The sequence below is a fragment of the Talaromyces amestolkiae genome (assembly GCF_001896365.1).
Source record: "Talaromyces amestolkiae strain CIB chromosome Unknown scaffold2.1, whole genome shotgun sequence".
NCBI classification, from domain to species: Eukaryota; Fungi; Ascomycota; class Eurotiomycetes; order Eurotiales; family Trichocomaceae; genus Talaromyces; species Talaromyces amestolkiae.
Window position 1 is genome coordinate 1,039,305 of NW_024468038.1, and position 12,612 is coordinate 1,051,916.

At 49.2% G+C, this 12,612-nt stretch overlaps 4 protein-coding genes across 4 annotated transcripts; 2 read left to right on the top strand and 2 right to left on the bottom strand.

Moving 5' to 3' along the window:
• Window positions 1-426: 426 nt before the first annotated feature.
• BHQ10_001628 (uncharacterized protein) lies at window positions 427-1,217 on the bottom strand (the record flags this gene model as incomplete). The annotated part of the gene is made up of 7 exons (XM_040873685.1): window positions 427-441; window positions 506-631; window positions 686-773; window positions 828-891; window positions 948-1,043; window positions 1,093-1,130; window positions 1,180-1,217. The coding sequence occupies 7 exons, from the start codon at window positions 1,215-1,217 to the stop codon at window positions 427-429; spliced, it is 465 nt and encodes a 154-aa protein (XP_040730133.1).
• Window positions 1,218-1,637: 420 nt separating this feature from the next.
• BHQ10_001629 (uncharacterized protein) lies at window positions 1,638-4,719 on the top strand (the record flags this gene model as incomplete). Its single annotated transcript, XM_040873686.1, has 5 exons — window positions 1,638-1,942; window positions 2,001-2,421; window positions 2,472-2,861; window positions 2,911-4,519; window positions 4,577-4,719. The coding sequence occupies 5 exons, from the start codon at window positions 1,638-1,640 to the stop codon at window positions 4,717-4,719; spliced, it is 2,868 nt and encodes a 955-aa protein (XP_040730134.1).
• Window positions 4,720-5,239: 520 nt separating this feature from the next.
• Window positions 5,240-6,899, top strand: BHQ10_001630 (uncharacterized protein; the record flags this gene model as incomplete). Its single annotated transcript, XM_040873688.1, has 3 exons — window positions 5,240-5,381; window positions 5,478-5,525; window positions 5,575-6,899. The coding sequence occupies 3 exons, from the start codon at window positions 5,240-5,242 to the stop codon at window positions 6,897-6,899; spliced, it is 1,515 nt and encodes a 504-aa protein (XP_040730135.1).
• Window positions 6,900-7,401: 502 nt separating this feature from the next.
• BHQ10_001631 (uncharacterized protein) lies at window positions 7,402-11,534 on the bottom strand (the record flags this gene model as incomplete). Its single annotated transcript, XM_040873689.1, has 2 exons — window positions 7,402-9,718; window positions 9,769-11,534. The coding sequence occupies 2 exons, from the start codon at window positions 11,532-11,534 to the stop codon at window positions 7,402-7,404; spliced, it is 4,083 nt and encodes a 1,360-aa protein (XP_040730136.1).
• Window positions 11,535-12,612: the final 1,078 nt, after the last annotated feature.

Below are 12,612 nucleotides of genomic sequence, written 5' to 3' on the forward strand. Positions count from 1 at the left end.
TGTCTTAGCCCAAACGGGAAAGGGCAGGCATGCTACGTCTTGTTCAGGCTGATCAGGCGATCGCGGGGAAGAAAGAAGCACAGGTCACTCCCACTAATATTCAGCTTTATGAGAAGATCATCTGTGCAATGATAGCATATACTATACTATATAGTATAGCCATAACTACCAATTCTCTTCTGTCTGCGGCAAATTGAGCGATCACGCTGACTCATCGAGTATACCGGCTTAAGGCCCAAGCACCCCGGATTTGGTACAGATTCAAGGTTCGATGCCATGATTGGTTCAATTTGCTTGATCAAGTCTAGACACGCCTTTCAACAGTGAACACTCGTTTTGCCACCAATTATATGCCAATGAACGCCGCTCGTTAGATTGATATTATCATTAATTCCAGGCCTTTCACACCGCGAAAGCAATCGAAGACTAGATGGGTTTGATCTGTGTGCGTGAATATGGATTAGCACCTATGGTATGGTAGCGCGCTCTGAAGAATATCAAGTACCTTGAAATGAAGAGAGATCAGCGAGAAGACAAGTGCTTTCAGATCTTGCACAAGGTAGTAAAACACGCGGAGTCCTTCCGGGTCGGCAGATTCGGTCACATCTACTAACGATCCAATTTTCGCCGTCTATGATTATATCAGCATTCCCCAGTCAATGAGGAGAAAACTTGGGCGAAATACCTCAAACGAGATGTGCTCGGTGCCTAGTCTGATTTCCAATTCCTGTCGTCCGTCCTTATTCTTCTGAGGCCATTTGGAGTCATCTTCCCTGGAGGCAAGTTAGCATGATGCGACGCCGATGAAATACCTGGCGACTTCGTACTTCATAATCTCGCTGTCCTTGATGATGCGCTTGATCTCAGCAATCAACAGCGAGCTAACACACACTGTAATCTCACTTAGTATTACCGACGGTTGTTGACAACAGGGACGGTGAGCTCACTTTCTTTGCGGATGAGCGAGTCATTTCGGTAATTCGAGTTGTTCGCGTATCGCGCAGAGGCACTTCGTCCATCGCCGAGTGTACGAAAGTCGAATTCTGCGCGGTGTCAGCTTTCTGTTATAAAGACACAGAGCGACGGTCTTACCTAGAAACTCATGTCCAAACCGCCCAGAGTGACCTGAGCTGCTGGCTGTTAGCAGCGGAGGAAATCTGGGCCATAGTTGCGCCTTACTAGTATCTGAGGTAGAATGGTTCGTTGGTGTCCGACATGGCTGTAGTTAAGAGGTAATGCTACAGTTGGTTGATGTTGATGTCTGATTCAATGTTGGATGTCGAATGATAATAAAATGGCCTCGGCGGGGGGCACAGCAGCGACATCATTGGCGGCCAGCTGGGCTTAGTCATCCACACACTCCGGCCAGGTTGCGCTGCCCGCTCCTCCAAACAAACCAAATGGACAAGTAGATCTAGACACCCGGTCCCTGAATTGTCTGTGTTTAACAAGTGTCAACGGCTGTGGAGGGAGCTTGGAACTTTCTATTTCTGTCTGACTGACTTCTATTTGATCGAGGAGCTTGTTGAGGTATAAGGTACAACCCMCCCCGCCGATTTGTCTGCCGCTGACCACCCTTTGTAGCTCCTGATTCAACGTTTCGTTATACGTTCCTTCACCACCACTCAGCAGCAACCATGGCGTCGTACCTGGAAAATGCATACAGCCTGGTCCACCAGGATAACTCGGCGGATCAGCCTAGTCTGCAGGAATTGAAAATGCAATTGGAAAAGGGGACCGACGAGACCAAGCAGGAGACGATGCGGAGAATCATAACAATCATGCTCAATGGCGACCCAATGGCCGGACTGCTCATGCATATTATTCGTTTCGTCATGCCATCGAAGAACAAGCCTCTAAAGAAACTCCTCTACTTCTACTACGAGATATGTCCGAAGCTTGATGCCAATGGCAAATTGAAGCAAGAGATGATTCTAGTCTGGTGAGTTAGGCTCCAACATACCGTACATATTCGAGTACGCGCTGATATCACTGATTAGCAACGGTATCCGAAATGACTTGCAACACCCTAACGAGTACATTCGAGGCAATACCCTCCGCTTTCTTTGCAAGCTCCGCGAGCCCGAGCTTATCGAACCCCTCCTCTCCTCCGCTCGCTCTTGCTTGGAACACCGTCATGCCTACGTCCGGAAGAACGCAGTGTGGGCGATCTCATCTATCTTCCAACACTCCGAGTCGTTGATTCCCGATGCCCCTGAACTCCTTCAAACCTTCCTCGAATCAGAAAGTGACCACACTTGCAAGCGCAATGCGTTCGCCGCTTTGATGTCCATCAGCCACCAGAAGGCCTTGGAGTATTTGAGTACAACTTTCGACAGTATTCCCAATGCCGATGAACTGCTTCAGTTGGCCGAGCTGGAGTTTATCAGGAAAGATGCTGTTCAGAATGCGCAAAATAAGGTTAGTCAGGAGACACGACGAGAATTTGTTTCGGTGCTAATATACACCAGGCACGGTATCTACGTTTGATTTTTGACCTCCTAGATGCCTCAGCAAGCACTGTCATATACGAAGCTGCCACTTCCCTTACCGCCCTTACCAGCAACCCTGTCGCTGTCAAGGCCGCAGCTTCGAAGCTAATCGAACTCAGCATCAAAGAGGCTGATAACAACGTCAAACTCATTGTTCTTGACAGAGTAGATCAGCTAAGAATCCGAAATGAGGGAGTGCTCGAGGATCTGACCATGGAAATCCTGCGCGTTCTGTCCAGCCCTGACATTGATGTTCGTCGCAAAGCCCTCGGCATCGCAATGGAGATGGTGTCCAGCAAGAATGTGGAGGAAATCGTCATGCTCTTGAAGAAGGAACTCGCCAAGACCGTGGATGAACAGTATGAAAAGGTATGTCTATTACTCTATCGACTGGATAGCAGCTGACCACATTATACAGTCGAGCGAATACCGACAACTCCTTATACAATCCATCCATCACTGCGCCATCAAATTCTCAGAGATCGCCGCCAGTGTTGTCGATTTGTTGATGGACTTTATTGGCGACTTCAATAACAACTCAGCCGTTGATGTCATCTCCTTTGTCAAGGAGGTTGTCGAGAAATTTCCCAAGCTTCGTGGCTCTATCATCGAGCGCCTGGTAGCCACTCTCAGCGAAGTACGAGCCGGCAAGGTCTACCGAGGAGTCCTATGGGTAATTGGAGAATACTCATTGGAAACAAGTGATATCCGTGAGGCCTGGAAACGTATCAGAGCCAGTCTAGGAGAGATTCCTATCTTAGCATCAGAACAACGCTTGTTGGACGAAGTGCCTGACGACAATGCTGCTGTCCTTGAGCAGGTCAATGGCCACAAGGCAGCAGCTCCTAGCGGATCTCGCAAAGTTCTGGCAGACGGCACATACGCCACTGAAAGCGCTTTGACAAGTCAATCAGCTGCAGCTGCTAAACTAGAGGCAGTCAAGGCTGCTCAGAAGCCCCCACTGCGACAGCTTATTCTTGATGGCGACTATTACCTCGCAACAGTTTTGTCATCTACTCTCACAAAGCTCGTCATGCGACACGCTGAGGTCTCTCAGGACGCCGCTCGAACCAACGCTCTCCGTGCCGAGGCTATGCTTATCATGATTTCAATAGTCCGAGTCGGTCAGTCTCAGTTTGTCAAGGCCCCTATTGATGAGGACTCGGTGGATCGGATTATGACTTGTGTGCGATCCCTATCTGAATTTTCCGAACGAAAAGAGCTTGAAACTACATTTTTGGAAGACACTAGGAAAGCATTCAAGACTATCGTGCAAGCCGAAGAGAAGAAGCGCGCTGCCAAGGAAGCGTCCGAGAAGGCCAAGACTGCCGTCCAGATTGACGATGCCATTCCCATCAGACAACTTACCAAGAAGAATGCCGGAGAAGGTACCGATGAAATTGAGCTGGATCTCATCAAGGCTACCGGTGGAGATGCTACCGTGGAGGACCTGTCATCGAAGCTTAGCCGTATAGTACAATTGACAGGCTTTTCGGATCCTGTATATGCCGAAGCGTATGTCCAAGTACATCAATTTGATATCATCTTGGACGTGCTTTTGGTCAACCAGACAACGGAAACTCTACAGAATCTTTCAGTGGAATTCGCAACATTGGGAGATTTGAAGGTCGTCGAGCGCCCAACGACACAGAATCTAGGTCCTCGGGATTTCTTGAATGTCCAAGCCACAGTCAAAGTGTCCTCAACTGATGCAGGCGTCATCTTCGGAAATGTTGTCTACGATGGGTCTAGCTCTACGGAGACACACGTTGTCATTCTCAACGATATTCATGCTGATATCATGGACTACATTCAACCTGCTTACTGCACCGAAACGCAATTCCGCACGATGTGGACGGAATTCGAGTGGGAGAACAAGGTCAACATAAATTCAAAAGCCAAGGATCTTCGCGAATTCTTGAAACAGCTTATGGAAAGTACTAACATGACCTGCTTGACGCCTGACGCATCCCTTCAAGGTGACTGCCAGTTCCTGAGCGCCAACTTATATGCCCGCAGCGTGTTCGGTAAGCCATTTCTTCCTTTAGTATCAACTCCGCGAACATCGACTAACTCAATCATAGGCGAGGATGCGTTGGCGAACTTAAGTATCGAGAAAGAAGGAGAGGACGGTCCTATCACCGGCTTCGTGCGGATAAGAAGTCGCTCGCAAGGTCTTGCATTAGCTTTGGGCAACCTCAAGGGCCTCAAAGCTTCTGCCGCATAGAATGTTAATAATGGAAGGTTTGCTTGGGTTTGTCCGCTAGCGGTTGTTGTACTGTCCTTATGTCTAAAATTCTAACGGGGGGCATTTTTCCTTGAAGGCATGTAGTATTCTTAATTACTTATAAAAGGATTGCATGTAATGGCCTGAAGGCTGAAATGAACGGACTATGTTATCTGCGCATAGTTAGCCCTGAGAGTCCTCCACGACATCGGAATACCACACGCACAAGTGAACAGCCTAGCAGAAACATCTTAGAAGAGCATATACAAGAAAACGCGTTGCCAGAGTAGGAAGTCATCCCTGTAGGCTTTGAGAAAGGGGCTTGGCAGCTCAGCCCGGATTGCCGGGCAAAAGTCAATTAATTCCGAGGGATTCGACTAAACTAGCTGCCTGAAGCATCTCTTCTACCAGTACTCTTTCCCATATACTTATACACTGCAGCCCTATACTTACCAACCTCCACTCGTTGTCTCTACTCCTAAAGTACTCTCCGGCAATGTTGCAGACTGTATAGATAAGAATGTCCGCAGACGAAGTMCCCGCCGACGCTTCCGCCGCGAAGATGGCGGCCAGCGATATGGGAGAGTTGAGCCCGGACCTATCTCTTGCAGTGGGAAATAATGTCACTCTGACTCTGCAGTCTGATGCGCTCTTCGTGAATGGTATGTACAAGAGTATCTATGCAGTGCTGCAACCGCATTGACCTGCCCCCACTGTCCGCTGATTCCGAGCAATCGCGTATTCTGACCAGTTTCTAGATCCCGCGACAAAAAAGGACGTTCGCTACTGTGGTCTACAAGTCGTCGGTATGCATACAGCTACAATCGGTCATTGTCCAGCTACTAACTCACTCAGCTACTACCGCGTCCCAATCAATCCCCTACTACGACATCCTCTCCGCACAAATCTCCGACTCCGCTCTCATCCTCAAATACGCAAAGCCCGTCGTGAAAGACGACTACGCCCCCAGCACACTTACATACGCGCTCGACAACGACCAAACATCACTCGCCATAGCAGAGGCATGGATTGAGCAACTCCTCAAATCCGCATACGGCCAAGCTCAGCGCAACAAGCGACTACGGGTCCTGATCAACCCGTATGGTGGTAAAGGATACGCCAAGGAATTATACAATGAATATGCAGCTCCCATGTTCGAGGCGGCGGGGTGTAAAGTTGATCTGGAGCTGACCAAATACGCTGGCCATGCGACAGATATTGCTGAGAAAATGGATATCGACGCCTACGATGCAGTCCTCTGCTGTTCCGGAGACGGTCTTCCCTATGAAGTGCTCAACGGATTCGCGAAACGAGCCAATGCCGCCGAAGCACTCGCCAAAGTCGCCGTTGCCATGGTGCCCTGCGGCTCCGGAAATGCGATGGCATGGAACCTTTGCGGGACTAACAGCGTCAGTCTTGCGGCGTTGAGTATCATCAAGGGTTTGCGCACGCCCCTGGACTTAGTCTCTTTGACCCAAACGGGTACTCGGACACTATCGTTTTTGTCGCAGTCTTACGGAATCGTCGCAGAGTCTGATTTGGGCACGGATCATTTACGATGGATGGGCGCCGCGCGCTTCACGTATGGCTTCCTCACGCGGCTTCTGCGTCAGGCGACGTATCCATGCGACATATCCTTCAAGCTGGAGACGGACAGCAAACAAGCAATGAAAGAGCGATATCTTGAATACAAAAACCAGAAACCGGCCCTACGACCCATCGGCGGCAGCCAAGAAGTCATCGGTCAGGGTCTACCGGCACTCAAGTACGGCACCGTCGACGACGAAGTGCCGAGTGACTGGCAGACGATTTCGACCGACACACTGAGCAACTTCTACGCCGGTAATATGGCCATTATGACTGCCGACGCGAACTTTTTCCCGGCCACCGTGCCCAACGACGGATTGATTGATGTCGTCATGATTGACGGCGCGATTGGTCGATTGCGAGCATTATCCATGATGACCGCCGTCGAGAATGGGGGGTTTTTTGACTACCCCGAAGTCGAAGTTCGCAAAGTCCACGCTTATCGTCTTACTCCCAGGGGTAGTAAAGACGGGTATATCAGTGTGGATGGTGAACGGATCCCCTGGCAGCCGTTTCAGGTAGAGGTTCATCCGGGTCTAGGTACGGTGTTGTCTAAGAGCGGGCATTTGTATGAAGCTCAGGGACCTGTATGAGTTTGGCTCTAGTTATTGGTTTGATTTGTCTTGATTCCCTTGGTCTCTCTTTTTTGTGCGTTTCGCTCAATGATATCCTCCTGTATAGCTTCATCCTTGTATAGTAGAGAGTACATAGGTATATGCATAGTCAGGTCTACTGAACTCAATCATAGCATTATTCAGATACAGCCTTAGACGTGCGTAGTATGTGCATCAAACTGGCTGTAGCGGCTGGGGGKATGTCGTACATTTCACATTTTTGAACTTGAATGAATACTAAATGATAAGAATATACAGATGTCATGTACTACCTAACTAGGCACAGGAGACCAACAGAAATGCGGTTATGCATTACATTAAGAGGTACTCGAAACGAGTCTCGCAAGATAAGAAAAAAAGGTGAAACATGTTTGTTCCGGGTATCGATGTCGTGTACTGAAGAAGATGGTGTATATAAGAAGACAGGTGTGAGAATGAGAACGAGAACGAGGAAAATGCTAGATTCTGAGCAGATCGAAAATTATAGATATGTGCTCGAGTTATGTCGGCTGCTCGCAGCACTGGAATTACTGGCCGTCGAACTTCCGGCATCGCTAACAGGCGTCTGCGGCTCAACGACGACTTGGTTCCTGATGGATACAATCCATTCGTGCTGCAGTAATTCCGCCGCGGTGGGCCGTTTCAGAGGATCGCGCTCGAAGCAGCGGCTCAAGAAGTCGATACCGATATCACTTAGTTGTTCGCGAGTCGGGAGTTGGGGTTGGTTGCCCTGTGCAATGTTGTACATGATTGCCCACTCGTTGTCAAGGCTTGACCATGGACGACGGCCCGTGGCCATTTCTAATATAACGCAGCCAAGAGACCAGATATCGATCGCGCCCTGGCGTTCAACCAACTCGGATGCATCGCCTCGAATCACTTCGGGAGACATGTACATGGGTGTACCAGTCATGGTTTTTTGGTTCTTGCGCTGTGGCTCTTTGGCGCCGCCCAATCCTTCCTTGTGCCCACCACCAACGCCGTTTGTAAAGGCCTCGGCGTTTGCAACCGTTTTGCCCTGGCGCGCAATGATCTTGGCAGCTCCAAAGTCGACATATTTGATCACGCCATTGTGATCCAAGAGGATGTTCTCGGGTTTGATGTCACGGTGGATGATGCCAGCTTGGTGCAAGTATGCCAAACCTTCTAGCAGCTGGAGAGCGTAGACCATGATGAAAGTCTCGTCTTCCACACGACCGTGTTCCAGCAAGCCTGCTAGTGAGCCTCCAGAGCAGTACTCCATGAAGATGTAGACCTTGTCGCGATGGACTTCGATGCCATAGTAGGAGACGATGTTGGGATGATCAAGAACTTCGAGAACACCCATTTCATCTCTGATCTGTTGAGCAATCACAGGAATAAGTTGAGGATCTTGAAGACGAATCTCCTTAACAGCCATGAGGTAGTTGCTATCAAGATTGATCGCAACGTATACAGAGCCGAATGTTCCGCCGCCAATAAACTGTCCTTGCTGCCAGCGAAGTGAGACATTTGTTGCAGACGAGGACAACACTGTAAGCGACCTATCAGCCTCATTGGAACCTTCCAATACCTTTCCAACAGCCTGTCGTTTGGCATTCTCTTCGACTCGCATGTCTTCAACCGTGGCAATGTGTGCAAGACGCTGCTCACGGACAAGTTTTGTTGCCTCCTCGTCGCTGAGAATTCTTCCMCCGCCGCCATATCGCCTCGAGCCTCCGCGTGTTTCGTCCAAGCGTTTGTTCTCAGCCTGGGCGGCCAATGTTGACCTGGCGCCCATGATATCAAAGTGAGAGATGAGCACCGACATGCAGCCAGCAACCTTGACTCTGAGCTGAGAATACTGAGCATCATCCATGGATAGGAGATGGTTACTCGAGGTGATTGCCATCGCAAACTCCAGAGCAGCCACCGCCCATTTAAACGTTCTTCTATCCGAAGCATCGCAATCATCGCAGATAAAAGACACCCACTCCAGGGACAGTTCTACCAAACGAGCACTGTTCATGGCCCGTCTGTTCGCATCCACATAGTTAGAAGAGCGCTTTCCGAATTCAGTCGCGAAAGCATAGCAAGCTTGGATTAGCTCAGTATTATCGATTGCCTTCTCTCTGAGCTGCTGTCGAATGACAGCAACACTATCCATGATGGTCATGGACAATTTGAATGAGATTTTTTTGATTTTATTCAACTCAGCATTGACTCTACCCAGATTAGCACGTTGCTCAATAGCGATATCGAGATTCATGTTCGTCAACTGAGCTAGTTCATGCCGTGCGCTGACAAGTCGTTGCTGCGTGCCGTCTGCAACGAGACGGAGCTTTCCTGGACGAACATCTGTCGGATGCTCCAATCCTTCAACTTCCATGACCTTGCCCATCCATGACAGCTGACGCTCGGGACGGATAACAAGGATGTACGGAAAATTTGATCCGTCCTTGGGATGATCCTCTTCGCGGAAAGAAGTACCAAGGATTGATTGGATGTCAACAGGCTGTTCCCACAGAGCGTGATGAGCAATCAAGTAGACCCCTTTCTGGCCTACAGAGTCGTTGGAGGTAATAAGGAAATGGTCAGAGATCAGAAGGGCCTCGAAAAACTCATCAGCAATGTCTCCACCCATATTGTATTCCGTAGCATTTTCAAATAACTGTCGGAGAAAGCGCGAGAAACGATAGAGCTTTCGCTGGCGGACGCGAGTCGAATCCAAACTGCTCTTGTAGCGCTTGTCCATATCCGCGGGATCTTCATCCGAGCGCGGTGACAATTCACGTTCGAAATGAATCATCAGTCTTTGCAAAGACTTGGCAGTCAAAGCACTGTTATATTGTTAGCTCTGTGTGTGTGGAACCGAAGGGTGATTATATACCTGAACTGTTCGGCCACCTCGATATCACCGCTCTGAAGCCGACGACCAATCTCATTCGAGAAACCCCACTCCTGCTCCAAAATTTCAGCCTCCTTGAAAGTGTTCTTGTTGGCATTCAATTTCCAGTTGAGAAGTCGGAAGTAGTATTTCATAGCGTCGACCACAACGTTGTCGAAATTCTCGTCGATACAGGGCGGCAGATCCCAGCCTGGTTCGACCTTGGATATAACAAGGTAACGTTGCTTGATTTCAACAGCAACCCTCATCAATATTTGGAATTGCGAAATCATTTGGTCCACAAGTATAGGCGACTGCTGTGCTGGATCTTTCATTTTCTTAGCGTATGTGAGACGGACCCGAATGATCTCTTGAATAAGTCGAGACGGAAAATTGATTAAAGTAAGCAGCTCCTCGATATATGGTGGAAGATGGCGTTTCGAGAAAGCTTCCGCATTCTCGATTAGCGTAACTTTGGCTTTGTTGATTACTTCTCCTATGCCGATAATCATATTATGCTCGCCCTGTAAAGTTTTTAATCCATCTTCCTTCATGATCCGGTCAAGAAATGATCCATCGTCAGACAAATCAGTTCTCGTTGATCTATCTCGTGGCTTCGTAAAGTCTAGCTCATCATTGCCAACCCAGTTTTGTAGAATGGCCAATTCGGTATTAATGAGCTGTGTGATATTGTGCCAGGCACAGACGGCAGCGCAGCTTTCATGAAACTGTTCAGAAGCAGCTCTAGGATTGGCGAGTTCCATTTCCTTTCTGGTAGGATAGAGATCTTGGCATTGGCTGATTTTGCGGACGACGTCCTCCACCTGCTCGGTAGCAGGTTTACCAATTTCTTTCTCACCTTTAATCTGAAAGTTGATAATGTCTTCAATGACAGTGCCCAGGGATGCGCGAGCATCTTCAATGAGCTTCTTTTGCAATGGAACACTTCGGCCGCATGCCTTGGCCCGGACACCCAGCCAGATATCACCGTTCATAGCAGCAGAGCGCCTTGTTTCCGTCGATCCAATCAATCGCTGTTTTTCCTGTTTGACCACATCACCCTTGAGCACAGAAGCCAACATAGCGTGCCATTCTAGACGTTCCTGGTTCTTGGGATTCTTCAACTCCTCGATTGTCGGCTGATTATCGTTTTCGGCGAGAAAGAGTTGAATGTCAGGATCGTATTGGTCGTCTTCAAATGGCATTTCGGAGGATGGAGAGGGCTCGTCAACGTCTGAATCTATGGTGGCCATTCCCTGAAAGTCTCCAAATTGCTGGTACCAAGCTTGCGGGTTGGCGCGTAACCGCTGTACATAGGCCTTTTCCTGAGCGCGATATTGAGCATTAGGGTCTCGCCGGGCATTCCTTTTTGTGGACGATGAACGACGTCCATCATTTTGTAGATTAATAAAGTGCGGCGGCCGTCTTTGAGGTGCATATGTACTCGAGGGCGTTCTTGCAGGTCCCGACGGACGTTGCAGTCTCAGGTCGCGTTCGGTCAAGGGGACTTCAGGTTCGAATGCAGGAGTGCCGACAAGGCTGCTTCCTCGGGGGCGTCCCGTCGACCGTGATGACCATGTTGACGCATATCCGGATGAGAGGGTGCTGACGAGAGACGGAGGTGAGGTAGCTAAGGGCGTGGGCTGGCCTTCGAGATCGCTCAAGTCGGGGGTTGACCGGACAATAAAGGCCGGCGGCGAACTGTACTCATCGCCAGAGCCAGACCCATCCGAATCGGGGGCGTTCATGATGATATCTGCAGTGTCCATGTTTGATGATGGGCCAGAGGACACAAAGCAGTATCTGTGAAGGTCTTCGAGGTAAGCCGTAGCTGCGGAGGCTGCAGTGCTAAGTCCCAAACGGGAATGGATGTTTTTGCTTTCCCAACGGCTGTGGCGGTGCCAAGAGTGGCTTGACTTTGATAATTCTTAGGCAACAACTTACTACTTATAGTAGAGCTAGAAAGAAAAGACGAAAGAAACAAAGTGCCCAGAATGGGTTTATTGTCTTTGGCAAAGCCGCTTCCTGCATTGTGATTTGAGCATCGCGTTGTCGTCTGTCAGCTGCCCGACAGCTCAATGAGGCACGCAGCGGGATCGACACGCGCTGTATTGCTTCTCACGCTACGGCGAGACCTCTATGTGGCAGAACGTCTGACGTCTGATCAGATTCGACGCAGCTCATACAGCGGGGTCGCCGTATTGATTATGATCTAGAAGATATTCAAATATAGGATCGAGGAGCTACAATATTAGATGTAACACTGTTACTTGCTCAGATAACTAGGTCCCCTACCCATCATAGCAGCGTCATACTCACTCAGTGCAGTGCAACGCGTATGAGTCTGCACTAGTTTCTACGTATTTTGATCTTTTTATCTAATGGTCCGCTTACCGCGAAAAGTGTATGCTGGAGGATAATCACGTGACTCGACGAGAAAAGTACAGTGCGTTCCGAGTCATGCCGAGTCTCGACCCTGGAACAACTTCCTTCCCAAGCCTGGTACGGAGTACTGCTGTCGTGTTAAGTGAACAGTGGAAATAAACATAAGAGAAGAAGCTGGCGGATTCAGCGGAGATGCGAGAGTCAGATGCCGCACCGGTCCAATCAGGCGTCGCGGGCTTATCTTTTGCTTGACAGGTTGACGGACTATTCTTTATAGCCAAGCGTTTTAGGGCATGGCACTGACAACGGCTTATCGAGTCGTTATCTGCGCTGGCATTGTCGCATGTAGGTAATGCAAATTCATCATTCTGCCTCGCGATTTCAAATTGGTAGATGGCTCCATTTGGGATTTTTGGATAGCTGCCGTACGGTAACCACGGTGTCACAAACTGGAGGCTGAGA